The sequence below is a fragment of the Trachinotus anak genome, unplaced genomic scaffold (genome assembly GCF_046630095.1).
Source record: "Trachinotus anak isolate AG129_WGS33_773 ecotype Australia unplaced genomic scaffold, CSIRO_AGI_Tana_v1 ptg000026l, whole genome shotgun sequence".
Taxonomy (NCBI): Eukaryota; Metazoa; Chordata; class Actinopteri; order Carangiformes; family Carangidae; genus Trachinotus; species Trachinotus anak.
This window is the reverse complement of record NW_027273877.1, coordinates 12,810,786-12,838,515: the sequence shown is the minus strand read 5'-3', so window position 1 is coordinate 12,838,515 and position 27,730 is coordinate 12,810,786. Positions and strand designations below refer to the sequence as shown.

Sequence of the window (27,730 nt, the reverse complement as noted above, 5' to 3'; positions counted from 1 at the left end):
ACAGGGTTTTTGTCGGGGACTCGGTCCATAGAGATTTAAACAGACAGTGACAGATCAGTGGAACCATAACACCAAGTTCTGTCAGTCAACACAATGTGGATATAATAATAATAATAATAATAGTGCTCTCAATTAATGGATGTTTCTTTGTTTTCTTAATAATGGGGCAAACATTTCATTTAATTTGTGATTGACGCCTGATGGGCGTGGTTAATGAAAGGCCTCCTGCAGGCAGCTGTTGGAGTTGCAGTGAGCGGGTGGACTGAGACACAGCAGAACGTCTTCTGTCTCCTCCTCTCCTGCTGATTCGCTGCTACCTGGGTTCACGATGAGGAGCCGCTGTGTCGCGGCTCCTGTTGGATGGAGATGAAAAAAAGCTACGAGTTACGGGAGGCGGAATTTTTGGGCCACCTTCGTTCACAAGGGTTAAAGGACACGATGTTAACAGAGCCCACGACGAGGACCGGGACGTGTGCGCCTTCAGAGTGAGCGAGAGGGCAGCAGGAGGCACCGGGAGGGGCCCGGTGGGCGACTGCGGGGCCACCTCGCACATCGTCACGGGCCTTGCCGAGTTGAAGAGGTTTGACGACCGGTTCCAGGCCAAGACACGCTGCGTGGAGCTGTGCGTGGGCGTGGCAGAGCGCAGAGGCGGTGCTGGAGCCTGTCTGATCGACAGCAGAGGAAGACACCTGAACGTAACGCGGAGGCAGGCGTTGTATATCCCATCCTTCTCACAAGACATTTTCTCTGTGACAGCAGCCACTGCCAGCGGAGCGGCCGCCATCTTCAAGGAAGGGAAGAACAGAGACGGTACCAGATTCCACGTTCACCTACAAGACAGACTGTTTTATTTGCACACAGTAAGTAATGGTGAATGTGATGATCAGTGCAAGGGTTGTCATGACATACAGACTTGGCATGAGATACTGGGACACTGCGACTACAGTGACATCCAGAGGTTACAAGATGTTGTGGACGGTATGAAAATGAAAGGTTCAACAAACAAACCTCTACATTGTGAAGTGTGCACCCAGGGGAAGTTTTACCAGACCTGAAATAGAGACCCTGATGTGAGGGCTAAAACCCCTCTAGAGCTTGTACACACAGACTTGGCAGGACCAATCCACCCAGAGTCTAGAGATGGGTGCAGATATGCACTTTCATTTACTGATGATTTTTCCAGTACAGTGTTTGTATATTTCTTAAAGAACAAAAGTGACACAGTCCTAGCTACAGAGAAGTTTCTCGCTGATACAGCCCCACATGGCAAGGTGAAACGCTTCAGATCTGATAATGGTACAGAATTCACAGGAAAAGAGTACCAGACTTTGCTCATTAAAAATGCGGTAAGACATCAGACATCAGCACCTTACTCTCCTCACCAAAATGGTTCTGCTGAGCGCAGTTGGCGCACACTTTCTGACATGGCAAGGTGTATGCTAATTGAGAGTGGTTTGCCAAAACAACTGTGGACTTATGCGGTCCAGACTGCTGCTGTGATTAGAAATAGGTGTTTTAATAAAGGCACAGGGCAGACACCGTTCCAAATGTTGACAGGAAGACGGCCCAACTTGTCTAGAATGCAAAGGTTCGGCTCAGAGTGTTTTGCTTATAAACAAGACAAGCGAAAACTTGATCCAAGGTGTGAAAAGTGTGTTTTTGTCGGGTACGACAAAAACAGCCCTGCATACATTGTCTACTTTCCTGACAGAAAGTGCAGAGGCACAGACTGGTAAAGTTTGTAGCTAAGTCAGGTATAGAACAACAGACACAGACCGGTTTTACACCTGATTATGAAGACTTCACACAGCACAGGTCCAGAAGTCCAGATCATCATGTTGCAGCAGAGCATAAACCTGAAGTGAGTCACCACCAACCACAGACGGTTGAGGTCAAGTGTGAGCCTGAGTCTAGCCGATACCCCACTAGAGAGAGGAGAATGCCAGACAGATACACAGATAGCCATGTATCTAAATGTATGTCTGATGAGGAGACTGATCAAGTTCAGAGTAACATAGATTACTGTTATCGAGTGATGTGTGACATACCTGTTTCATTTACAGAAGCTGTAACATCAGATAAATCAAGAGAGTGGGTAAAAGCAATGGATGAGGAAATGCATTCACTTATAGAGAACAACACATTTACCCTGACCAACTTGCCTGAGGGTAAGAAAGCAGTGGGGGGTAGATGGGTGTATGCTATTAAAACCAATGCTGATGGATCTGAGAAGTACAAAGCCCGATATGTTGCTAAAGGGTACAGTCAAAAGATTGGTGTAGATTATGAGGAGACATTTTCTCCTACCGCTAACATGACTAGTGTCAGAGTTTTGATGCAGAAAGCAGCACAGGAAAATTTGATTTTACACCAGATGGATGTGAAGACTGCCTATTTAAATGCACCCATTGACTGTGAGATTTACATGCAACAGCCGGAGGGGTACGAGTTAAAATCCCACACAGACAAAGAGTTGGTTTGCAAACTGGAGAGGTCATTATATGGGCTAAAATAATCAGGCAGAAACTGGAACAAGTTGTTACATGAGTATCTGACACAAAACGAGTTTATACAAAACCAGGCTGACCACTGTGCTTACACAAGGCAAAGAGGCCATGAGAAGGTGATCATAGTAATTTGGGTTGATGACTTAATAATTGCAGCAAGTGATGAAAATGCTATGAATGTTACGAAGGACATGCTTACAGCAAGATTTAAAATGAAGGATTTGGGCAGATTAAGACATTTTCTTGGTATTGATTTTAACCAGAGTGACGACTGTGTAACAATGTCACAAGAAAAGTATGTTGGGAAGATCCTGGAACGGTTCAACATGCAAGATTGTAAACCTAGGTCAACACCTTGTGAACAAAAACTGAACTACACAGATGATGCTGCATTGATGAGTGATGTTTCCATATACAGAGAGGCAGTGGGTAGTCTGATTTATTTGACTGTCTGTACAAGACCGGATTTGAGTTTTGTTGTAAGCAAACTGTCACAGTATTTTAGTGGACCTACTGAACAGCACTTTGGTACAGTTAAACATGTGTTGAGGTACCTCAAAGGCACAAGGGATAAGAAGTTGTGTTACAGGAAATGTGATGAGAACCTGCGTATACAAGCCTACAGTGATGCGAACTGGGCTGGTGATGTTAATGATAGAAAAAGCACAACTGGATATTGTGTAAGCCTGACGAAGGGCGGACCTCTAGTGTCATGGAAGACCAAAAAGCAGCCCCCACTGTAGCACTGTCTACTTGTGAGGCAGAGTATATTGCTCTGGCTGCAACCATTCAAGAGTGTCTGTACCTCACACAACTTTTAGATGGCATAGATAAACATCTGTATGCACTACCTAAGCTGTATGAGGACAACCAAGGCACAATTGCTTTAGCTAAGAATCCTGTCCGTAGACTGAGGTGTAAACATGTGGATATAAAATACCACTTCATACGGTCCATTGTGACTGATGGAAAGGTATTATTGGAGTATTGTCCAACTGATCACATGGTAGCAGATTTGATGACCAAACCTGTAACAAAATTTAAGTTAGTCAAATTTGCTAAGTTTATGTTTGGCGTTAACTAAAAGAAAAACCCTGGAAAGGTGATGATATTTTTCCCCCCTTTTGATTGAATGTAAATGTAATGTTTTTTGTTGTTTGTAATAATGTGAGAGCAAGTGGGGGTGTTGAATAGTGCTCTCAATTAATGGATGTTTATTTGTTTTCTTAATAATGGGGCAAACATTTAATTTAATTTGTGATTCACGAGCCACCTGATGGGCGTGGTTAATAAAAGGCCTCCTGCACGCAGCTGTTTGGAGTTGCAGTGTGCGGGTGAACTGAGACACAGCAGAACGTCTTCTTTCTCCTCCTTTCCTGCAAATTCGGTGCTACCTGGGTTCACAATGAGTAGCCGCTGTGTTGTGCTGCTCTGCCAACAGTTTCACCTGTGTCTCATTGCCCCCCCTCCCCCAGAGTATTTAGGCCTTGTTCAGAGTGCCAGCCTAAATCCGATTTTTAGCCCATCCAGATTGGAACTGGAGCTCTTTTGAAGTCTGAACAGTCACAAATCACATGAAATCCGATTTGTGGAAACCAGATCGAAACCACCTTTGGGAGTTAGTTTCAGATCGCATTTGGACAGATGCGTCTCAGTCTGAACAGCTCCAAACACTCAGATCGGTTTTGACTGTCCGGGACATCACTCTACACGATGCCAGACCCAGTGTGTTAGGAAGCCCTGGACGATGCGCTGCAGGTGATCTCCCACAGGGATCTTGATGTACTCTTTTTGCAGAGCAGTCAGGGCGGTACACACCTCACGGACGACCACGCACACCGTTGCCTTACCAAAAAGGTGCGCAACGGTGACCCTGACCTTGTGGCCAACCACCACAGGGCAACTGCGACGCGTTTCTCCACCGCTTTTGCCGGCCTGAGGTGCGTGTCCAGGCGTGTGAGCCTTGGTCGTAGGCGATCAGTGAGCATATTGAACGTTGCTCGGCACATTCTGAAATTCGCAAGCCATTGGTCATCGTCAAAACTGCCGAGGACTACATTTTCCCACCAGTCATAGCTCTTCGGGTGGCACCACACTCGTTGCTGCACAGAAACTCCGGCAGTGAGTGCAGCATGAAGCATTGTTGTGTGTAATCCTACCAGCCTCCTGCGGCGTTGCAAATGTCTAGTGCGTCTGAGATGTTCTGCACCTCTACTGGACAGTGATAAGGCCAATATACTGAGGTGACCTGCCTCCATCATGGTTGTTGTTGTTGTTGTTGTTGTCACTGTCGCAATTATATGACGTCAGACGCTTCGTTACTACAGCAACCTGTCAGATCAGTCAATGTGGCACAGTCTGAACAGAGCCATATCCGATTTGGAAACTTGCGAAAAACAGTGTGGACAGTCAGCCCTAAAAATCGGATTTGAGTAGGAATCTGATTTGAATCAGATTCGCCTGCAGTCTGAACGCGGCCTTAGTCTCAGTGTTCCCTACCCTCTGATCCAGTTCCTCTTGTCCCCCGTGTGACAGTGGTCCAGCCTTTTGTTCCTTTGTGTATATTTCTCAGTGAGCCAGTGTGCGACTACTTTCTGTCTTGACCTTTAGCCTGTCGATCATGTGCTGTCGTCCTGTTGGACTGATTTCTGTGAAGTCGACCTTTTGTCTGAGTGAAGACGACGAGGACCAGACGTCCCCGTCACCACCATTTCTCCTCTTGCTGGTTTATGATGCTGCTGAATCTGAATGAGTTTTTGTAAAATGACCTTCTGCTCTATCAGACCAAAGGAGGAGACGCCTGAAGCAGACAGAACCCGTTTTACTGGTGCGTCTGCAGTAGAAACAGAACAACGTCTGTAATGTTACAGCTCCTCCTATTGGCAGCTCCAGTACTACAACACAATACATGACATCTCCCTGTTTTTAGTAATAATAGAAAGTTCACACAACTCAGTTTCTGCTCTACATTATATAAACTTAACCACTCAACAACTTAGTGGCTTCACTTTCTTTAACAGCCTCTGCCCTCAGTCTTGGTGTCTTATGGGAACTCTAACAGGCCTCCCACAGCTTGAAGTGTTTCCACAGTTCTCAGTGCTCAGTCTCATTTCTCACTGAGGACTCAGGTGTGACAGCAGGTAGTGGGGACCCTGCAGGTCAGAGTCTTTCTTGGTGGTCTCTTTGTCCTGGTCCTGTCTCTGCAGGCTGCTGTCCGTTCTCCATCAGCTGTGGTGAGTCAGGCACATTTTCAACAGCCTCAGTTTGTTGTGGGGAAATCAAGGCCTCCTTTGTTTTCAGTGTGTGTCTCCTGGTTCTTCTGTAGATCGGCTCATGTTCAGTCTGTACAGTGTAGGACCTTGGCTGTTCATGTTTCTTCAGAGTGACAGCCGGTTGCCAAAGGTTCTGCTGTCTAATTCTTCCTCTTTCACCTTCCCACACCTCAGGTCGTTTCCTTGTCCCACGGTCAAAGTGGTGTTTCTGCTTGTTGTGTCTGAGAAAACAAAAAGTCTGACATCTCTAACTGGTCTCTCTAAAGATGTTGTGCAGCCGCAACGGTCCCATCATGCATCAGAGTTTGGGACCACACTGAATATGGAGGACACGGTGTACTATTACACTGAATAATCAAAGTGCTGTTGCACTGCACTGCTGCAGATACAAGTCGTCCCCATGTTTTGATCAGTTTATGAGCACGAGATCAGTGTTTATACAGAGAAGCAGCACATCAGAAGGACTTTTCCCCCGGAGGCACCGAGCCCCCAAAGTTAAAGTGCACTTGTTATCAGAGCTTGAGGGTAAATGCACAGAAACGGCCCAGGGTGAGCGGTGAGCCGTTGTGGTGACTTTATGACATCATTTGTCTCACTTTCCAAAGACAAGTGCTTCAGTGTGAGCGGCTGTCAGATGTTACATGAGCACACCAACACACGGTGTCAACACAAAGTCTGCATATGGAGATAAAATGAAATACACTGTATTAATAAGAAAGACACATAGAAATCATTTTACACATTTTCCCCTTGCAAATAAACTCTTTGATTTGAAGTTGCTGGATTAACAAAATAATTGATCTCTCACAACGACTGATACATTTGAGTTCAGGATAACTCTGACATAAAGACTGAAGGTGAAGCATGTGTAGTACATATATTTAGATATATAAGCTGCTACTTCTAGGTGCAGATGTGAGACAAACTACACTACATTCAGTCATGATCAGGAATTATTTATTTCATTGATGATTTTTCCAGCAACCCAAACAATGAAGTCATTTCCCTCACATTTGTCATTTATAAGGGCCACAGGTAATCTTTTATACTTCCTGTATTACAGTTCAGTTCAACTTTGTATATATTTCTCTGATACCAGAGTCACATGTGAATGGTCGCCCTAACTCACTATGTCCAACACAACCTCATAAACTGAATTGTTTGTGGTGTGATGGAAAACAATTAGGATCATAGGCTCTCTTCAAGTAAGACTTGAATACTGCAACGCTTGTCTTTGGACAGTGAGAAAAACAACAGAATGAAATAGTTAATGCTGCATGTGTTTTTAATGCAGTCACCATAAAGGTCAGAATACAAGTCTCCTCCAGATTTCATAGAGTTTAATAGCATTTTGAGCGCTCAGTGTAAGAAAACGTGGCCTGGATGCCATGTGATGACAGATTTCATCAAGTTGTAGTTTCTACAAATCACTGTTGTGCAGTGATGCTCTTGCTCACACACAGCTGGAAGCTCAGATCTTAAACTGAACTGTATTTTCACTCCCTCCATGCAGGTCCAACAGCTGTGATACAAACACAGCAGACTGTGGAGGCAGCAGCGGGAGAAAAGGCTCGTTCCAACTGCCCACTCATGAAATCTGGAGATGTTAGTCAAGTCACGTTGGAGAAAGTTTTATCCAGCGGGGAGAAGAATATTGCCACCAACAACAAAAAGCTTGGTCTCAGTGTCAGTCCTGATTTTAGAGATAAAGTGGAGTTTAAAGATGATGGAGTGCAGAACTGCTCCATAGTTATCAGGAATGTGACGGAGCAGGTTGAAGGCTGCTGTCGCTGTTTGTTTCAAACCAGCCCTGACAGTGATCTCAGTGTTACAACCTGCCTCCAGATCTATGGTGAGATCTGACTGCATTACAAGTGGAACCTGTTTCAATGAGCAGTTTGTGCAGACTTTTGTACAAACTAACGACTTCATCCATTTGATATTTGTTCAATATCTGTTTCTCTGCAGAGCTGCATGAAGCCTCTCAACATGTTACAGAGTCAGACTCTACTGTGGTGTCCTGCTCAGCCACAGCTCCACCTGCTTCAACAGGAACACTGCATGTCCCACCACCACACGTCTGCTTCTCACAATACAACACTGTCAGCGTCACCAACACCAAGCGCACAGTCGCTGTCACCACTACAGCCGTGCTGTCAGGTTTCTGTGGCAACAGCACACAGGTTAGATGTGCAGTGCGAGTGCTCTCTGTTCAGAAAGAGGTGTTTCCCATGATTCCTGGGCTCAAACACACGTCTGCTGATGCTGAGTGACTCTTCCAGAGATTCATAGACTGAGAAGGATTTTATGATTCTGATGTGAGTCTCTTTTCTGGGTTTTGATGAGGAATCTGGATCTGACAATAGAAACTTCAGTAAGTTAATATTCATGCTCAGATGTTCTCAGGCCAGTGTTCTCATTTGATCTGTTGTTGCTTTATAGTTGTTGAGTGAATCATATCAACAGTTTTTTCTCTTTGTCTTAAAGCTGGGACTTGGATTGTGTCAGTGGCCTTAATGGTTGTGTTGCTGCAGTCATCATTGCTGCAGTCATCATTCCCTTAATTATACACCATAAGAAAAGGTATTTCTTTAAACCAGCCTCTGTTGTTTTAATACCTGTGTCTGCGTCTATGAGAGTTCATAAATGTTTGTCCACCTATAACTGTTGTTAAATCCTTCCCTCCTTACTCAACCTTCAGATAAGTTCACTTGGTTTTACGTTGTCAGATTTGATACCTTCCAACTTGCCTAACTTGCTCATAAACTGTTCAGAATAAATTGATGACATAATATTGACTGAGTAAAGAAGCATTTTGAATGAAATTGATACATATATATTTAACTTCCAGGACCCAAACACCTGAAGTCACACAGGAGAACAACAACAACAACTTCCTGGATGATTTCCAATGACATCTTAGGAGCAGTGTTTCCAGCTGTTTTCAGTAAAGCCTGTTCATACATACAAGATTATTAATAGTTTTAATCTAAAGATAATTCAATTATAATGACTGCAATTACCTATATAATTAGCTATTTTTTTCAAGCAGCCCCTCAATGTGCATCTAAATCTAACACTAATATTAAAAACACTGTTTTACGCAGACTGTTGAACAGACTGTGTAACTGAAGTATTAGTATTATGAACAGAGCACTGGAATTCATTTGCTATTCATTTAAAAGTTGCCAAATCTAGTGAGAAAACTGCTAAATTGCCAACATCACTCAGTAGGAAACCTCCTTAAAGGGGCTTTATGTATTGATCATTGATTATGTATTTATTACATAATGATGATAAATGATGACTGTTGATTGGAGGAGCCACCTGGTATTTTTTTGTGAAGGGCCCCACCACACTGTAGAATCACCGCTGGTCATTTACATTCATTTTTCCCTCATCAATCTAAATTCAATCATGACAAAGTGAAAACAGAATTTCTTTTACTTTTGTCATCTAGTCAGTAGCATATGTAGCATCAGTTTATTTCAGTGGCATAAGGTTAAAATATTTGTTCATAAATCTTCAGATTCTTGTATGACTGTGTGGCATTAATCATTTCTCCTTCCTGATTGATTTTTTTTTTTGACACTGCTAATTAATCATCAGTATTAATGTTATTGCAGCCACTGTTATTGTGTCTTCTATAGATACTACTAATAATGACCACAACAATAATGGGCCTATCAACCCTTCATATTGTTAGGATTTAGATGGAATTATCAGTGTTGGGAGGGTTACTTTTGAGGTTATAGGTAATAGTTACAAATGTAATATTTACTATCACTGTTTTAATGACAGACAGAGATGGAGACAAGGAGGCAGCTGCTGATGTCACAGCAACCAACAGAGCAGCAGAAGGTGCATGAAGAGGAGAGGCAAAGACTTCAGAGACAGAGGAAGGAAAAAGATAAGTCCAGAGCAGACAGAGTCACTGAGGTAGGCCACAACGCAAACCCTCCCACACAGTCACCAGTGTTCACCAGGGGACCAACAATGTAAGAGTCACACAATGAATGAGACAGAAAGCACTTAGAAAACGGGAGCAGAGAACTGAGGGAGATGGTTTCACATTTCAAATCTGACTAAACTAAGTAACATTTTACAAAGACAGTTGCAGCCACCTAGAAATAACTAAACAACCACTTGATAGTAAGATAGTGTATATGGTATAGCCCACCCTAACCCCTAAGCAGACATATAGTGACCTTACCCAGCCTCACCTAAGTGGGTGGTGCACAATACAACTGAACTAGTGACTGCCGAACATAACTGGGTCACATGGCAGCAGATCATCATCCAGATCCAGAGATCAAACCATGATCCTGCTGGAGAAGCAGACTGGAGTTACCACAGCTGCCGGCAGGAGACGCCCTCCAGCTGCTCGCCTTTGAAAATCATTTGTTGCAGTTACATGGTCTGGAAATTGTCATGTTTTGTCATTTTTCATCGCTGCATCTTTGATTTGGCCTGAAGAAAGAACATGAGGCAGTTGGGGAGAAAAAAGTCCCACAGGTGTTGATTCTGCACCAATCAGGTGAGGTGCATTCAAAGTCTCCTTGAAGCTGGACTTGCTTTTATCTCAGTTGAAAAAAATCAAATATTGACATCATTGACATTGAGCTCTGCCTCTGCCTGTAGTCAGGTACTCTTCACTTGTCCAGCAGGAACAGGACAGAGGTAATCTGGACTCCAGGAGAGAGGACGCTCACCTTCAGTGGGCTCATCTCATGTGTGACCAGTGACTGAGCAGCCTGACATTGCAGCAGGATCAGGGGCTGGTGCATAAAGAGGTGGTGGTTGCCAGGACATGGAGAGATTAAAGCCTTGAGGTTTCTGATCTATACCTGATAAATTATGCTCTGATTCTAAAACATGTGACCAAAACTAAGACTCACAAATGGTCTGGTGTAGAAACACTTGGTAGGAAGTGCAGTGCAGGAAGTGGATTGTAGTAAGAGCAGTATGCACAGATCCGTTCAGTTTCAGTTAAATTATAGCAGTTTTTGTTTGATTCACTTTTGTTTGAAACACTTTACAGTTTGTTAAGTTTGATTTTTAGTTATTTGAAGTTTAGATTTTTTTTGTCCCCTATTAAATTGTCCACCACAGACAAATGTGAAAGGTAACTGAAAACAGCAATCTAAAATCAAATCTATGTGTGAATTGAATCCAGAATTGATTTTGAATCGGATACTGAGATTTTCTGAATTGTGCAGCCCTAGTAGTTGTTGCTGATGAAAGTAGATCAGGAGCGACCGCGGGTGTGTGCGTCATTGTTTCCAAAGGTCTCTGTTTCTGTCCGTCCAAACTACAACACAACCCTGGAGTTTACAAAATAAAATGGGTCCAGCAGTGTTTCTGAAAGTCTCTGTTTTAGAGGCTGACGACGAAAGGAGAGTGGACAGAGGAGGAAACAGAGAAGAAGAGATGAGTTTAAAACTAAAACAAAGAAGAAGAGACAAGTTTAAAACTAAAATGTAGAAACGATGAGTTTAAAACTAAATTGTAGCACAGTGGACGGAGCCAAAGGTAGGAAGTCAAACAACTGTGGGCACACAAGTTAAGTCATTACAAAATAAAACAGGAAATAAACCAAAAGTCCAAGACTCCAGACCATGTCCAAAAACTAGACTACAAAAGGGTAGGTCCTGGCATCTTTATTCTTAATCCAGTTCAACTTGAAAATTATGTTAGATGAATGGAAATCAAGATAATTCTGTTGAAATACTGAGACTTGTTTTTTCATATAGAGTCTGTTTTTAATAAACAGTCATCTCACTTCCTGTAGCTGCAGAGGGGAGGAGCAGCTGAAAGTGTGAAGTTCAAGTGAGCTCAGACTCCATTTGAAGTGGATGGAGCAGAAGGAGGGAAACTGAAGGCTGAGGCAGGTGAGTGTTAACACAACATTATTATTATTTTACTGTCAAAGTCTCTGAGTCAGTTTGTGCCTGTGGACTGTGGAGGGAAGAAGAGTCACAGTGAACTTCTGTCCACACAGAGACACTGAGAGGAAAACCTGTGTGCGTGTGTGTGTGTGTGCGTGTGCGTGTGTGTGTGTGTGTGTGTGTGTGTGTGTGTGTGTGTGTGTGTGTGTGTGTGTGTGTGTGTGTGTGTGTGTGTGTGTGTGTGTGTGTGTGTGTGTGTGTGTGTGTGTGTGTGTGTGTCTTGAGCAGCTTGTTTGTCCGGATTCTTGTGTGTGTGAGCTCACAGTCAGTGTTACTGGTTTCCCTCTCAGACTGACTGAAGTCCTGAAGATGAGCGATCGTGTGGAGGAAGAGGAGGACAGAGCAGAGTCTCCAGGACCCAGCTGTCTGTCTGTGAAGAGTCACTGGTCCAAAGGAGAAGTGATAAAGTTTAGTCCTGAACCTGGACCCTCAGACTCACAGTAAGAGACCTGCTACAAACCTGTGAACCTCCAAACTGTCTTTGTAACAGTGTTTAGTGTGTTGAGCTCCTGCAGTAACATCACTTCCTTTAATATGTGCCGTAGTGTCAGAAGATAACTTACCCTGGTTCTTCTGAAATATCAGTGTATTAATAGTGACTGCTGATGAGCCTGTGTCTTGTGAAATGATCCCAACAAAGAACTTTTTTTTTCTAGGGATGCAGCGATTTATCGGCTGTCTATCTGTAGCGGCTGATATTCACCTTGTTAACTGACATCGGCCTATTGGCAAATAAGATGTGAGCGGCCAATGTTTATCTGTTGTGTTGCATCAGCTTTGTGCTGGCCAAATTGTTATTGCTGTTATTTGCTGTCTTTGCCACTGGTTGGACAGATCCTGGCATGAATTCGAGGGCAAGGTGTGCTGTGTAAACTGGTTTGTTTTCAGCTCAGAGTGACAGAAAATATTGCAGTGTGGGAGTATTCCACTGGCTCGGAGAAAGATCCACCAGACATAGTTTTTAAGGCATGTTCCTTGGATTCCTCTTCTATATGCTGGAAAGCCTTCTGGAACAAAAGCATGCACTAGCTCCATTTGCAGCAGACTACAACCTCCCTGCCACTCTCACTGCGCACCAGTGGGGATTAGAAGAAACGTTGTTTCACTTCTCTCCCTGTTTGAACAACTGACAAACGAAATCAGCTCATTAGAAGCATCGGCTGCAGATGTCATCCCCTCGGTGAGAGCCCTGAAATGTCTTTTAAGCACGGAGGCTGACACAGACCATGGTGTCAAAACAACAAAAACCACATTATTTAGAGGCTGTACACAAATGCCTTGATCAAATGGAGACAAATCCAGTTTTCTGCATTGCAGCCTCAATGGATGCCAGGTATAAGGACTGCTACTTTGATGATGAAGTTAAAGCAGCAGTCTACAGGCTTGTGAAAATCCAGGACTGTCTCCCAAGTCCTCACCCCGACTACAGAGGAGGTAGTGCACGCCAGAGAGCGTGCATGCATCTGTTGCATGCATCTGATGTTATTTTTTCGTATCACATTATATGTCCGCTATTTCAGAGGTCTATCAAGCAAGCGACAGAACCTTTGGAACTTCCCTCCTAAGCTTTTCATAACAAAAGCTAAAAGCTTGTTTGAACTATAGAATTGCAGGGGGAAAAAAACAAACATTCTTATGCTTTTATTTAGTAGACCAAATCACTAAAGGGGATGTGATTCTGTAGGTAACTGTTACGACTATAATTGAGATCTATTGTAAAACTGCGCTGTGCGCTCCTGATGTGATATGGTTGTGTCTGGCATGGCTAACTAGCTATAGCTCCAGACCAAGCGAGAGAACCACAGAGGCGTTCCATATTTTTCTACCGTTATAGCGTTAGGGGCAGGGTATACTAAGTGGGGGTCCAAGTCTCCCGTTTTGGGCCTGCCCAAAAAAATCCTCAAAAAAATTATGAAATACAGTTTAATGGTAAAACTGCACAATTCAGTACAACACAAGTTTCAGTTTCACAAGTGTACAGGAATATTTCTCAAGTATAGAAATTGTTTTCATAAATAAATCTGTGAATTTTCTTCAGAGGATCACTGACACAACAGTGTTGTTTCTGGATGCTGCTGTGTTGCTTCCATCCTTCAGTACAGTGTGCGGTGCTGGATGGTGACGTCACTGCAGGACGTCAGCTGAGAGTTCCCACAATGACTCTGTCATCAGAGAATTGATCAGTAATCGATGTGATATGAATAAAAACATGTTTGTGTTTGCAGAGGTCAGAACCACAGACTGAGAGCAGAGTCTCCAGGATCCAGCTGTCTGTCTATGAAGAGTGACTGGTCAAAAGGTAGTCCTCTAAACTTCAGTGATGAACCTGGACCCTCAGACTCACAGTAAGAGACAGTTTCTACTGTAAACTGAGCTGAAGATGATTCAGTTATTAGACATATTTGACTGTGACATGTTAGTGATGAAGACATGTCTTCACAGAGGGAGGAAGAGGAGTGATGTCTCTGTGGAGGAGCAGCTGTTCTGCTGTGCTCTGTGTCAGGACGTCCTGAAGGATCCAGTCTCTACCAGCTGTGGACACTGGTTCTGCAGACAGTGCTTCACCTCATACTGGGACCAGTCTGGGTCTTCAGGAGACCCCTCCTGTCCCCAGTGTGGACAAAGACCCAGAACCAGACCTGGACCGCAGACAGCCAGTCAGAGCAGCACTGTACAAAGTGAGACTGAACATGTGTCTGCTGATGTCTTCATTTCTGAAACCAGGACCTGTTGTTTTCTCCAGTGTCAGTTGTTCTATCACACAGCACTGACATTTCAGATGATTCTAAAAAGCACAACATTAAAAAGCTTTTCTTTGCTGCTCTTTAGTTTTTCTGTAGCTGATGAAAATAATCAGCAGATTCTCAGATTCTCTGTCTTCAGTCTGACATTGTCTCTTCTCTTTCAGCAGATAGTGGTCTGCAGGAGGTTTTAGATCAACATAAGATCAGTCTGAGGAGCAGATGTGAACGTGTGACTGAAGGAAGTGATGGAACAGGAAGTGGAACCCTCCTCAACAGGATCTACACTGAGCTCTACATCACAGAGGGACAGAGTGAAGAGGTTAATACCCAACATGAGGTGAGGCAGCTGGAGACAGCTTCCAAGATGAAGACCCTCCATGATGCTCCAATCAAATGCCACGACATCTTTAAAGCCTTACCTGACCAACAGAGACCCATCAGAGTGGTTCTGACCAACGGCGTCGCTGGCATTGGAAAAACCTTCTCAGTGCAGAAGTTCAGTCTGGACTGGGCAGAGGGCTTGGAGAACCAAGATGTCAGTCTGCTGGTTCTGCTTTCGTTCAGGGAGCTGAACCTGATCAGAGAGCAGCAGTACAGTCTTCTCAGGCTGCTCCATGTTTTCCATCCAACATTACAGAAGGTCACAGCAGAGCAGCTGGCTGTCTGTAAAGTTCTGTTCATCTTGGACGGCCTGGATGAAAGCAGACTTTCACTGGATTTCACCAACAGGGAGGTTGTGTCTGATGTCACACAGACGTCATCAGTCAACCTGCTGCTGACAAACCTCATCCAGGGGAACCTGCTTCCCTCGGCTCTGGTCTGGATCACTTCCAGACCTGCAGCAGCCAATCAGATCCCTCCTACATGTGTTGACAGGGTAACAGAGGTACGAGGCTTCACTGACACCCAGAAGGAGGAGTACTTCAGGAGGAGATCCAGTGATGAAGAGCTGTCCAGCAGAATCATCTCACACATCAAGAAGTCCAGGAGCCTCCACATCATGTGTCAAGTCCCAGTCTTCTGCTGGATCACTGCTTCAGTTCTGGAGCACATGTTGACTACAGAGCAGAGAGGAGAGCTGCCCCAGACCCTGACTGACCTGTTCTCACACTTCCTGCTGGTTCAGACAAAGAGGAAGAAGCTCAAGTATGATGAGGGACATGAGACAAGTCCACAGCAGCTGATGGAGGCTGACAGGGAGGTTCTTCTGAAGCTGGGGAGGCTGGCGTTTGAACATCTGGAGAAAGGAAACATCATGTTCTACCAAGAAGACCTGGAGCAGTGTGGTCTGGATGTCACAGAGGCCTCGGTGTACTCAGGACTCTGTACTGAGATCTTCAAAAGAGAGAGTGTGATCTTCCAGAAAACAGTCTACTGCTTTGTTCATCTGAGCATTCAGGAGTTTCTGGCTGCAGTCTACATGTTCCACTGTTACACCAACAGGAAGAGAAAGGTCCTGGAAGACTTCCTGGAAAAACATGTGAATTCAACCCTGGATGTCTTCCTGGAGGCAGCCATGGTGAAATCCCTCAGAAGTAAAAATGGTCACCTGGACCTGTTTGTTCGCTTCCTTCATGGCCTCTCTCTGGAGTCCAACCAGAGACTCTTAGGAGGTCTGCTGGGTCAGACAGAGAACAGTCCAGAAACCATCCAGAGAGCCATCAACAACCTGAAGGAGATGAACAGTCATGAAATCTCTCCTGACAGAAGCATCAACATCTTCCACTGTCTGATGGAGATGAAGGACCACTCAGTTCATCAGGAGATCCAAGAGTTCCTGAAGTCAGAGAACAGATCAGAGCAGAGACTCTCTGAGATCCACTGCTCAGCTCTGGCCTACATGCTGCAGATGTCAGAGGAGGTTCTGGATGAGTTGGACCTGAAGAAGTATCACACATCAGAAGAGGGACGACGGAGACTGATCCCAGCTGTGAGGAACTGCAAGAAGGCTGGGTGAGTCCAGACATGATCAATATAATTATCAATCAGTGGATTAGATCAGTAGTTGAGTCAAATTCAGATAAATTCAGTTTTCATTTTTTCTCATTATTCTTCATTTAACTTTGAAAAAAACATTGGTTAATTGTGGTTTCTTTTCTGGAAGTGTTGTAAATGCTGTGAGCACCAAAATGTAGATGTTTCAGTTGGTTGTGATTGTTGCTGTTAAGTTCATAAAAACACTTGTTTTGTTTATTTGTAATAATTGTTGGATGCTTCATTGATTTGTTAATGTTCTGTGTTGTTTTGAGTCTTTTTGGTTTAATTCAAACCTGATCAAACTAATTAAAGGGTTGGTGGTTGGGGTGCATTGTGGGTCATGCAGGCAGCAGGTTTTTCTGAGGAAGAAGAATGTGAGAATGAAAAAAGAAGATGTCTCTGGTTCAGCTTTGTTGAAACTGTCCATTGTGACAGTGTTACAGGAGAGCAGTGATGAATCTGTGGAGGTCTGTATTCAGGACTCATGAGGTTTCTATGACAACAGTCATCAGTGTTTGACAGTGAACAGTGAATGCAGTGAAGCTCTAATGAGCATGTTCTAGCAGGTGTTTAGTAAAGTTTGTGTCACGACCGGGCAAGGACTCTGGACGCAGGTGCAGGATGGTTTCAAAAAAGGTCTTTATTTTTAAATCAGGCTCAGCAAACAAAAAACGCTCCTGAAAACTGGAGGGACAAAAAATCAAGGAACTAGAAATAAAACCAAAAGGAACAAGATAGCGATTGGATTCTGCGCTGTGGAAGGCTAGATCGTTGTGAATGATTGTCGACATAAACGACACACTGGCACCAGACAAGGGGAGACGCAGACTCTTAAACACATGGTAATAGGGGACAGGTGGAAACAATCAAACAATCAAACCAAGACACACAAGGGAGGGCAAGTGACCTGAAACGAGAGGAGGATTACTCTTTCAAAATAAAACAGGAAATGACAAGACAAGACATGGAGACAGGACAAAAACCAACATGACCTCACCGCGGTGTGACAGAACCCCCCCTTCTAGGGCCGACACCTGACGGACCAGGCAACTCTGGATGGCTCCTATAAAAGTCCTCAATAAGGGAAGGGTCGTCTATATAACTCCGTGGAATCCACTGTCTCTCCTCTGGACCGTACCCCTCCCAGTCCACCAAAAACTGTTTTCCCCGGCCTCTGTTGCGCACAGCTAACAGTCTCTTCACTCTATAAAGTGGACTCCCATCAGCTGCTTCCAGAGGCGGTGGGGGCTTGGTGGCCGGGACCATGGAACTCTCCTTAGCGGGCTTGACCTGACTGACGTGAAAAGTGGGGTGGACACGGAGGGTCCTGGGCAGACGGAGACGGATGGCAGCTGGACTGATGACCTTGGTGATGGGGAAAGGACCCACGAACCGCGGGGCCAGCTTCCTAGAGGGAACCTTGAGGTGAAGATCCCTGGCTGACAACCACACTCTCTGCCCGGGCCGATACTCTGGTGCGGGACGGCGTTTTTGGACGCTGCCCTTTTGACTCTGTCCCCCTGACGGATGAGCACCTGGCGGGCAGCGGCCCAGATGCGGTGGCAGCGACGAACCAGGGCGTGGGCGGAGGGAACCGACACTTCTGGCTCCAAGTCAGAAAACACAGGAGGCTGGTAGCCATAGGCACACTTGAAGGGGGAGAAACCAGTGGCCGAGGTGGGCAAAGAATTGTGGGCAAATTCCACCCAGACCAGGTAGGTGCTCCACAAAGTCGGGTTCTGGGAAACCAGGCATCGGAGGCCAGTTTCCAGCTGCTGGTTGAGGCGTTCGGTCTGGCCGTTGGCCTCTGGGTGATATCCAGACGTCAGACTCGCAGTGGCACCGATGAGTCGACAGAACTCCCTCCAGAACCGGGAAACGAATTGGGGCCCCCGGTCAGACACGACGTCCTTAGGAAAACCATGGATCCTGAAAATGTTCTGCATCATAATTACAGCAGTTTCCTTAGCTGAGGGCAGCTTGGGCAAAGCGATGAAATGTGCCATCTTGGAAAAGCGGTCCACCACAGTCAGGACTGTGGTATTACCTTTCGAGACCGGGAGTCCCGTGATGAAGTCCATAGAGATGTCTGACCACGGTCTGGAGGGGATCGGCAAAGGTTGCAGGAGTCCCATGCGTGACCCGGAGGACGATTTGTTGCGAGCACAGACCGAACAAGCCTCGATGTACTCCCGGACCCCCACCTCCATTGAAGGCCACCAGAACCGTTGGGAGATGGCGAACATGGTTCTCCGGACTCCCGGATGGCAGGTGAGCAGCGAGGTGTGAGCCCAATGAATTACCCGTGGGCGCAATTCAACAGGGACAAACAAACGATGTTCTGGGCACCCACTGGGCGGAGGCGTCTCACCATTCGCTTGCTTCACCTCCTGTTCTATCTGCCAAGTAACCACTCCAGCCACACGGTGAAGTGGGAGGATGGGTCCTGGTTCCTTGGCAACAGGCTCCGGGTCGTAGACGCGTGACAGGGCGTCTGGTTTGACATTCCGGGACCCCGGCCTGTAAGACAACGTGAAGCAAAAACGGTTAAAAAACAATGCCCACCTGGCCTGGCGTGAATTTAGTCTCTTGGCCTGTCTGATATACTCAAGATTCTTGTGATCGGTCCACACAATGAACGGATGCTGGGCCCCCTCCAGCCAGTGTCTCCACTCCTCCAAGGCGACCTTGACCGCCAGCAGTTCCCGGTTGCCAACGTCATAGTTCCTTTCCGCGGAACTCAATCGCCGGGACAGAAAGGCGCAGGGATGCATCTTGCCATCCACCTCTGATCGCTGAGACAGGATCGCCCCGATCCCTACATTAGATGCATCAACCTCCACCACGAATTGACGCTGTGGATCCGGCAAGGTGAGAATGGGCGCAGAGGTGAAGCGGCGCTTGAGGGCCTGGAACGCCTCCTCCGCCTCCGGGGTCCAGATGAATCGAACCTGGGGAGAGGTCAGAAAGTGGAGAGGAGCAGCTATTGCGCTAAAGCCCCTGATAAACCGCCTGTAGAAGTTAGCAAACCCCAGGAACTGCTGAACCTTCTTGCGGCTATCCGGCGTCGGCCACTCGGCCACAGCGCTCACTTTAGCCGGATCCATCTGCACCCTTCCAGGGGCTACAATGAAGCCCAGGAAGGAGATGGTATCGGCATGGAACTCGCTCTTCTCAGCTTTGACATACAGGTGATTGTCAAGAAGACGCTTAAGGACTCGGTTAACATGTTGTTTATGAGTGTCAAGGTCTGGTGAGTAGATTAATATGTCATCCAAATAGACGTAGACAAACTGGTCGAGAAAGTCTCTGAGCACATCGTTGATCATGGCCTGAAAGACAGCAGGGGCATTAGTGAGGCCGAAAGGCATGACCAGATATTCATAGTGGCCGCTGGGAGTATTAAACCCAGTCTTCCATTCGTCCCCCTCCCTTATTCGAACTAGGTGGTAAGCGTTGCGTAGATCAAGCTTAGTAAAAATCGTGGCCTGCTGAAGCTGATCAAACACAGACGACATTAAAGGGAGTGGATAGCGATTCTTTATTGTAATGTCATTGAGGGGGCTGTAATCAATACATGGTCTTAAGGACCCATCCTTTTTGCTCACAAAAAAGAAACCGGCTCCAGCAGGTGATGAGGACGGGCGGATGAGCCCTGCCTTCAGTGACGACTCAATATAGTCTTTCATGGCTTGACGTTCGGGCCCTGACACTGAGTACAGACGCCCCTTGGGAATGGTGGAGCCGGGGATAAGCTCGATGGCGCAATCATACGGACGATGCGGTGGAAGTGACGTGGCCTTGACCTTGTTAAAAACCTCCCTGAGATGGTGGTAGCAGGCAGGTACGGAGGTCAGATCCGGGTACTGGGACTCTATGTCAGGAGGAACAGAAACACTGTTCATAACTGTGGTAGCCTGTCCAAGAGTCTGGTCCCTCAGGCACTTCCCCTTACAGTCTTCCCCCCACCCCAGGATCTTGCCCGTAGGCCAGTCAATGTGGGGGTTGTGGCTGACGAGCCATGGATGTCCCAGCACCAGTGTGCGTGCAGGTGAGTGATACAGGTAAAAATTTATCAGTTCAGAGTGATTGTCTAAGGTAAGGGCCACCGGTTCTGTGACGTCTGTAACAGTGAACAGTTCGGTACCATTCAAGGCCCTAGCCTTAATGGGTTGTGAGAGGGCCTTGGTCTTCAGCCCCAACCTCTTTGCTAACTCCCAGTCCATAAGACTTTCATCAGCCCCAGAGTCAATTAAAACATCCAATTCAAGGACTGTGGTGTTGTGTGTTACCTTGACAGAGGTCAAACTACGTGGAGCAGACCCGGAAGCTGTGGATTGGCGCCTCACCCGATCTGCCTTAACCGGGCAGGCGGCCACAAGGTGTCCGGGCTCCCCACAGTAGAAGCACCGCCCCTCCTTGAGGCGGCGTTGTCGTTCCGCCTGAGTGAGCCGGGCCCTGCCCAGCTGCATGGGCTCCTCATCTCCAGCAGGAGGAAACTGCCAGCGCTGATCTGATGATGTTCGGCCGGGACCAGACCAGGGAACAGCGGGGATGTGCTGTGAGCGGTCTGGCAACCGCTGGCACCCTCTCCGGAGAGCCTCAAATTCCCGAAGGCGGTTATCAGTTCGGACCGCGAGAGCGATAAGGGAGTCCAGGTCCGGCGGCAGGTCTAGGGGCAGCAGACGCTCTTGAACGGGGGCAGCCAGCCCCTTCAGGAAGACGTCGTAGAGGGCCATGGCGTTCCACCCACTCTCCGCAGCCAAGGTCCGGAAGCGTATGGCGTAGTCACATACGGACTCTTGCCCTTGCCTCAACCCACTCAGCTCTCTTGCCTTTTCCCGTTCAGTAGAGACCGGGTCAAAGGTCTTATGAAGGGCCTCCTTGAAGTCCTGGAGGGAGCTGCAGAGCGGGGACCCCATGCCCACTCTGCCGTGGCCCACGCCCTCGCCCTTCCCGCCAGGTGGGAAATCATAAAAGCAATCCTGGCTCGGTCTGTGGGAAATGCGTTGGGGGAGAGTTCAAAATGCATTTCACAGTCCACAAGGAATGACTTACATTGTCCTAGTTCTCCTGAGAATCGCTCAGGAGCTGCCAGCCAGGCACCAGCTCCGGCATAGGCGATGGTGGGAGCGGGCGGGGGTTCGGGCGCAGCAGACACAGTCTCCGTCTTCTGAGGGTGACTGAGGAACTGCTCCATCCGCTCAGTGAGCTGCCCTCGCTGGGCAGAAACGACAGCCTTGAAGTCCTCATGGCTATAGGCGAGGCCACTGACTCCCTGGCCCAGAGCAGCCACCTGCTCATCCTGACGGGCGAGGCGAGCTCCCTGTGCCCGAAGAGCCGCAGTTAGTTGCTCGGATCCTGCTGCGTCCATTCTGGCCAGTGTGTACTGTCACGACCGGGCAAGGACTCTGGACGCAGGTGCAGGATGGTTTCAAAAAAGGTCTTTATTTTTAAATCAGGCTCAGCAAACAAAAAACTCTCCTGAAAACTGGAGGGACAAAAAATCAAGGAACTAGAAATAAAACCAAAAGGAACAAGATAGCGATTGGATTCTGCGCTGTGGAAGGCTAGATCGTTGTGAATGATTGTCGACATAAACGACACACTGGCACCAGACAAGGGGAGACGCAGACTCTTAAACACATGGTAATAGGGGACAGGTGGAAACAATCAAACAATCAAACCAAGACACACAAGGGAGGGCAAGTGACCTGAAACGAGAGGAGGATTACTCTTTCAAAATAAAACAGGAAATGACAAGACAAGACATGGAGACAGGACAAAAACCAACATGACCTCACCGCGGTGTGACAGGTTGTTGCTTGTTGCTGTAGAGGAGAGTCGTATCAGGAAATGTTCAGCTTCAGCCAAGAACACAGGTGTGAATCTATCAGAGCAGAATGGGAGGATTCAGTCTTCTTCTACACACCAGAGCTCAGTGTCATGTTTCTGTGAGGACCTTCTGTGAAAACCAGGCAGCAAACAGAGATTAGATTGAACTGTTGACTGAGTTGACCTCAGGAGAAATGTTCTGGAGTAGGGATGCCACGGTGTGGAAATGTTCCCACCACATATTGATTTATCTGTGACAGGCCACTACAACATCAACAATGACGCCACATATTGATTTTCTATTGTTTTACAGTTCCAAATAAGGAAAATCATATTTCACTATCTGTGGAGACACACACACACAAAAATCATTGATGGGCCGTGGTCAAACTCCCTCTCTGTGTGTCTGTCATTCAGGGTGCATATGAGAGCATGCTGTAAGCATGTGCAAGGACTGGGCTCACTTACCAATCATGAAAGGCTTTATAATCGACCCTCACCCACCAGACCTGAGTGGGTGAGGGTTCATGGATCAACATGGACGCTGCCACTGATACACCACAATGACCCAGATGTATTTTATGCAATGGTTTGTGCTGACCTCGTCAGATAGGCAGCAGACCCAAGCAATCTGGAGTCAATTTAAAAACAGTGGAGATTCTGACTCTGGATCAAATCATATGATGGAAGCAGAAATGTAACATCATTTTCCCTCCTTCATCTGCACAACAAAGATTCCCATGAAACTCTGCAGGTCTGAGAGAGAGTGATGAGAATTATTGTTTCATGTCAAACACAATCAGATCAGATGAGCTGAGCCACAGATGTGAAGAGCAGATGTTCATCACATCATCATCTTTTCTCATCAGATGAATTTTAACTTCAGTGTCTTTTATTACAAACTGTCTGATTTTATTCTAACACATTTTATATTTTCTCTCATCACAGACTTGTTAATTGTGGACTCTCAGAGACTCACTGTGAAGTCGTGTCCTCAGCTCTGAAGTCCAACCCCTCCCATCTGAGACACCTGGACCTGACCTACAATGACTTGGAGGATTCAGCAGTGAAGCAGCTGTGTGCTGGACTGGAGAGTCCAAACTGTAGACTGGAGACTCTGAGGTCAGTTCAGAATCAGATTTGCCCTTTATTGTCATTGCCAGTGCATACAACGAAATTAAAATTGCTATTCTGTGTGGTGCAAAAATAAAAGAAACAGACCAAGAGCAGCCAGATAGTAAAATTTGCATAAATAATAGAATAAATAATCTGCATTGCACTTCATTAAGTAAAGTCCTAGTGCACAGAAGCAATGGTTAATGATGCAGTTCAAATAGGTGATGGGTGGTGATGGGTGGGGTGAGTGGAATCTTTCATGATATCTGTGGCTCTGCTGATGTGGCATGAGGTGGCGATAACCTCCAGAGAAGGCAGTGAGAAGCCAGTTTCTCTGCAGTCTTGACAACTCTCCGGAGCGCTTTTTTTATCAGTGTGCATACCACACAGATATACATTATGTTAGGAGGCTCTCTGTGATCGCCCAGTAAAAGGCCACCAACAGCTTCCTTTCCATGTTGTGCCTCGTGAGCACTCTCAGGAAGTGCAGTCTTTGCTGTGCTGTGCTCTCTTGATGGTTGCAGTTGTATTGACCAACCAGGAGAGATCTTCATGTATGAGGACCCCCAGGAACTTGTATGTCTGCACTCTTTCCACACATGCCCTATTTATTCAGACCGGTGACGGATCTGTGTCACTGCAAAAAGATATGGTTTAGCTCCTCTGCATCAGCATTCACAGCGTTGCTGGTGCTGCCTTTGTAGTTGATTATGTGCTGTAACCTTTGCCATACCCTCAGGTAGTCATTATGTGTCAGGTGGTCTTCAATCCTTCTCTTGTAGGCTCTCTTAGCCTCTTTTATACCTCTCTTCAGATCAGCTCTCGCAATGCTGTAGTGAGCTTTGTTGCCTGACCTGAAGGCAATGTTGTAGTTTTGTAGTGTTGGACCTCACTCATCATCCATGGCATCAAATGCGTTTCTTGACTGTGATGTTGTCAGCACAGCTTGTAAAAAACACAGTTTCTGTATATTTCTCCAGGTACCCTTGGTCAAATAAGTCCCATGCTGTGCGATGAAAGCAGTCCTGCTGCTGTGATAGAGCCTCTTCAGGCCAAGTTGTAATAGTCTCGATACTTTCCTGTGTTGTTTTCCTGAGTAGGGTGTATGCAGGTATGCAGGGAGCAGGAACAATGACAGGTGATCTGACTGTCCAAGGTGAGGGAGAGTAACAGTTGTGTAAGCATGTTTTATGTTGGAATAGACATGATCCAAAGTATTTTCCCCCCCTTGTTGCAATTTCATATGCTGGTGGAAGTTGGAGAGTACTGTTTTAAGACATGCTTGGTTGAAATCCCCCGCTATAATGTATACACTGTCAGGATGTGCTCGCTGCTGTTCATCTACAGTTGGCCAAGGGCAATACCAATATTAGCATCCTGTGAAGTGTAGACAGCAGCGATGATTACTACACTTAGCTCCCAGGATAGATACAAGGGTCTTCATAAGACTCAGAGGGCTTCAAAATCAGGACAACAATGCTGGGCAACAATCCTGCTGTTGGCACACCAGTCATTGTGTAGATACATACACAGCCCCCCTCCTCTACTCTTAGCCCAGTCCTTGTTCCTGTCCAACCTGCTAGCTGCACTGCGGCATCAAGGATCAACAGGTGTAGCCAGCTATCTGTTATAATCATCACGCTGCAGTTGCAGTTTTTGCAGTGCAAAAGCTGTTCAAGGTGATCAGAGGCTCCAATTCATCAGTTTTGTGAGTGACAGATCTGGCGTTTGTTAGGAAGATACTCAGAAGCAAAGGTCTGTGTGGTTGCTTCCTTAGCCTGCACACCTGACCTGCATCCTTGTTTCTGCCAGCACTCTCTTTGCCATCTGCATTGCCTACTGGTCAAGCTGACAATCTACGCAACCCCGGTGGTCTAGCGATTTCCTCCAGAATATTGTGAGCCATCTAGAAATCAACTGTGACTGCTTGATTACAGTTTAATGTTGGTTAAGTCTTGTCAACTATACATGGTCTGCTGGACACAGATTTACGAACATAGACAGTAACAGAATGAAAAAACACCAAACTAGAGAGCAAAGAGCTGCTGCACTCGTAAGCGCAGCCATCTTATCCCATGATTTTTGCTAAAACAATTACATCCTGACTGACTGGAGCTGTTGTAGTTTTATATTATAAAATCTCTGAAGTTCTAGTTCTTCTTTGGTTAGTACATTTTCAGGATTTCTGTGTGAGGATTTAAAAAAAAAAGTCAGCCAGTGAAGAGAAAGAAGGAAGATGAGACCAGGAGGACCCATAAGAGCTCTGAAGTGGGGCTGGTACAGAGTGTGGGGCACCAACAATCAGTCGAGGAATTCAGAAGTGATCTTGGAGGGAAGATTTGAATTGTACGTTGCTACGTTGGTTATTTTTGGACTTAGTTTACCTTTATTTCTGAGAAAATGACATTGATTTTGGATTACAGAAATCAGGACTTTATATTGGCCGGCAGCCTGTGTAGGTCTGAAATGATATTCTTGCACTATTCCTTACATACTCATATAGGATGGCACTGAGATGGATGGTGTCTACAAAGACATGGCATTTAGTGAGGAGGATGAGAGGAGGGAGAATGAGTGGCAAGAAGTGGTGGGAGGACGAAAGGTGAATAGTCATAAAAGAAAAAAAATCTTGTGTCGGTGGATGGGAAGTGAGGAAAGAGAAGAGGAGGAGAGGGGCAGGATTGCTTAATGAAATAATGAGATTTGAGGAGGAAGATGGGGCAAGGAAAGTTGTTCGCTTAAGTTAACAAAAATCATCAGAGGAAAAGTTGTGGAAGTAAAATATGTGCGAGTTTTGGTGGATGGAAACTTGCAACACTGAAGTACAGGTGGAGAAGATAAAGAAGATAGCTAGTGTTGGCTAAATCAAAGGGTCCAGGGTGGTAGGGGTTGGGGAAAAGAGGTTCAATGGCTGCAAGTGGGTGATTTCAGAAGTTCCTCTCAGTGTAAATATGAGGGAAATAGTGGAGAACAGGAAGGAGACTGAAACGATCTTAGTAGAATTTGGGGAAAAGGAACTTCCAAAAGAGGTATGTTTCAGATTTCTAAGGTATAATGTAAGAATATATACCAAAACCCATGAGGTGTTTCAAGTCGGAGGAGTTTGGGCAAAGGAAAGAGATGTGTTAGGTGTGGTGGGAAGCATGAATATGGGAAATGTGGAGAAATTGGTGACCTTTATAGCAGGATGTGTGAGATCAAACCCAAACGAAAGAAGGATTCAGATTATTGTGAAAGCTGCAGAGCATCATTTGTATATGGAAGGGTCAAAATGGGGAGAAGTAAACAATGAGCTGAGGATACAATCAAGTCAAGATGGCATGTTGGCTGTTAATACTAACAATTCTAATTTTTCAGTGGGATGGTACTCCTACCATCATTTAGTATGCTTAAATGATGGTAGGAGTACAATAATTAATGTTAATACAGGAAGAGAAACTGCACTTGATCTTACCTTTGTATCAAGCACTATTGTATCAGTACGTGATTGGGGAGAATATCAGGGAGGAACTATAGGAAGTGACCACTACCTAGTGTAATGCAAAATAAACATAGCAACTGCTCTAAACACAGTGAGCAAACATGGGAAATGGATCTTTGAGAAGGCTAATTGGGAGAAATTTGTAGAACAGTAAGTATTTAAGTCGGGTTAATGATGGAATGAGCATTAGAACACTTGTCAGCAAAATAAAACAAGGCTAGGCATAGTAACAGCAGCATTGTTGGAATCCATTCTTAAAAGTAAAGGCAGAATAAAGAAGAAGGTGGTGCCATGGTGAGATGATGAATGTAAAGAAGCAGTGAGAAATAGAAACAAGGTGTTTAAACTTGTAAAAAGAACTCATAATTACTGTAAGACGGACCACAATTACGGTTGGACGATACAGCAATAAAATGACTCACAGGCAGGTTTGGCATGTGTAACAGATGAGGCCTTTTATTCATCCATCTTCAGGCACAAATGCCAATCACCAAGGATCAGACCAGCAACACACAAGTTGTTAAAATGGCGCCTTTTTATACCACATTTTGGCTAATGACCTCAGGAGACTTCATTTACAGGGATCCACTGCCTGCTCACATATTAACACACTCTTTCTTTTCTTATAATTATACATACACATCCTCACACCCCTATATACATATTCATTTTTTCCACTAACAATGAAACAAAACCCCACTAAACCACAGTACATTTACCACAATAAAATACACATATCTAAACCACCCCACACCAATTTACACTTGGTTACCCCCGGGACTATAAAACATGGGGTCCGTTGACTGGGGAAGCCTTTTGCCCGAACACCCTGAAGACAAAGAGACCGGTG

At 45.7% G+C, this 27,730-nt stretch overlaps 1 protein-coding gene and 2 long non-coding RNA genes across 3 annotated transcripts in view; all 3 read left to right on the top strand.

Annotated features, from left to right (window-relative positions):
- The window catches only part of LOC139609674 (uncharacterized), a 41,719-nt gene that overhangs the window by 4,011 nt on the left and 9,978 nt on the right, over positions 1–27,730 (top strand). The window lies entirely within an intron of this gene.
- Positions 325–9,436, top strand: LOC139609660 (uncharacterized). The gene is made up of 5 exons (XR_011685285.1): positions 325–860; positions 7,293–7,631; positions 7,748–8,153; positions 8,267–8,362; positions 8,631–9,436. It is a non-coding gene; the product is annotated as an uncharacterized lncRNA (long non-coding RNA).
- LOC139609634 (protein NLRC3-like) lies at positions 13,947–23,567 on the top strand. Its single transcript, XM_071464504.1, has 4 exons — positions 13,947–14,072; positions 14,170–14,405; positions 14,636–16,424; positions 23,232–23,567. Exons 1-4 carry the CDS (start codon positions 14,005–14,007, stop codon positions 23,491–23,493), a joined length of 2,355 nt encoding a protein of 784 aa, XP_071320605.1. The 5' UTR covers positions 13,947–14,004; the 3' UTR covers positions 23,494–23,567.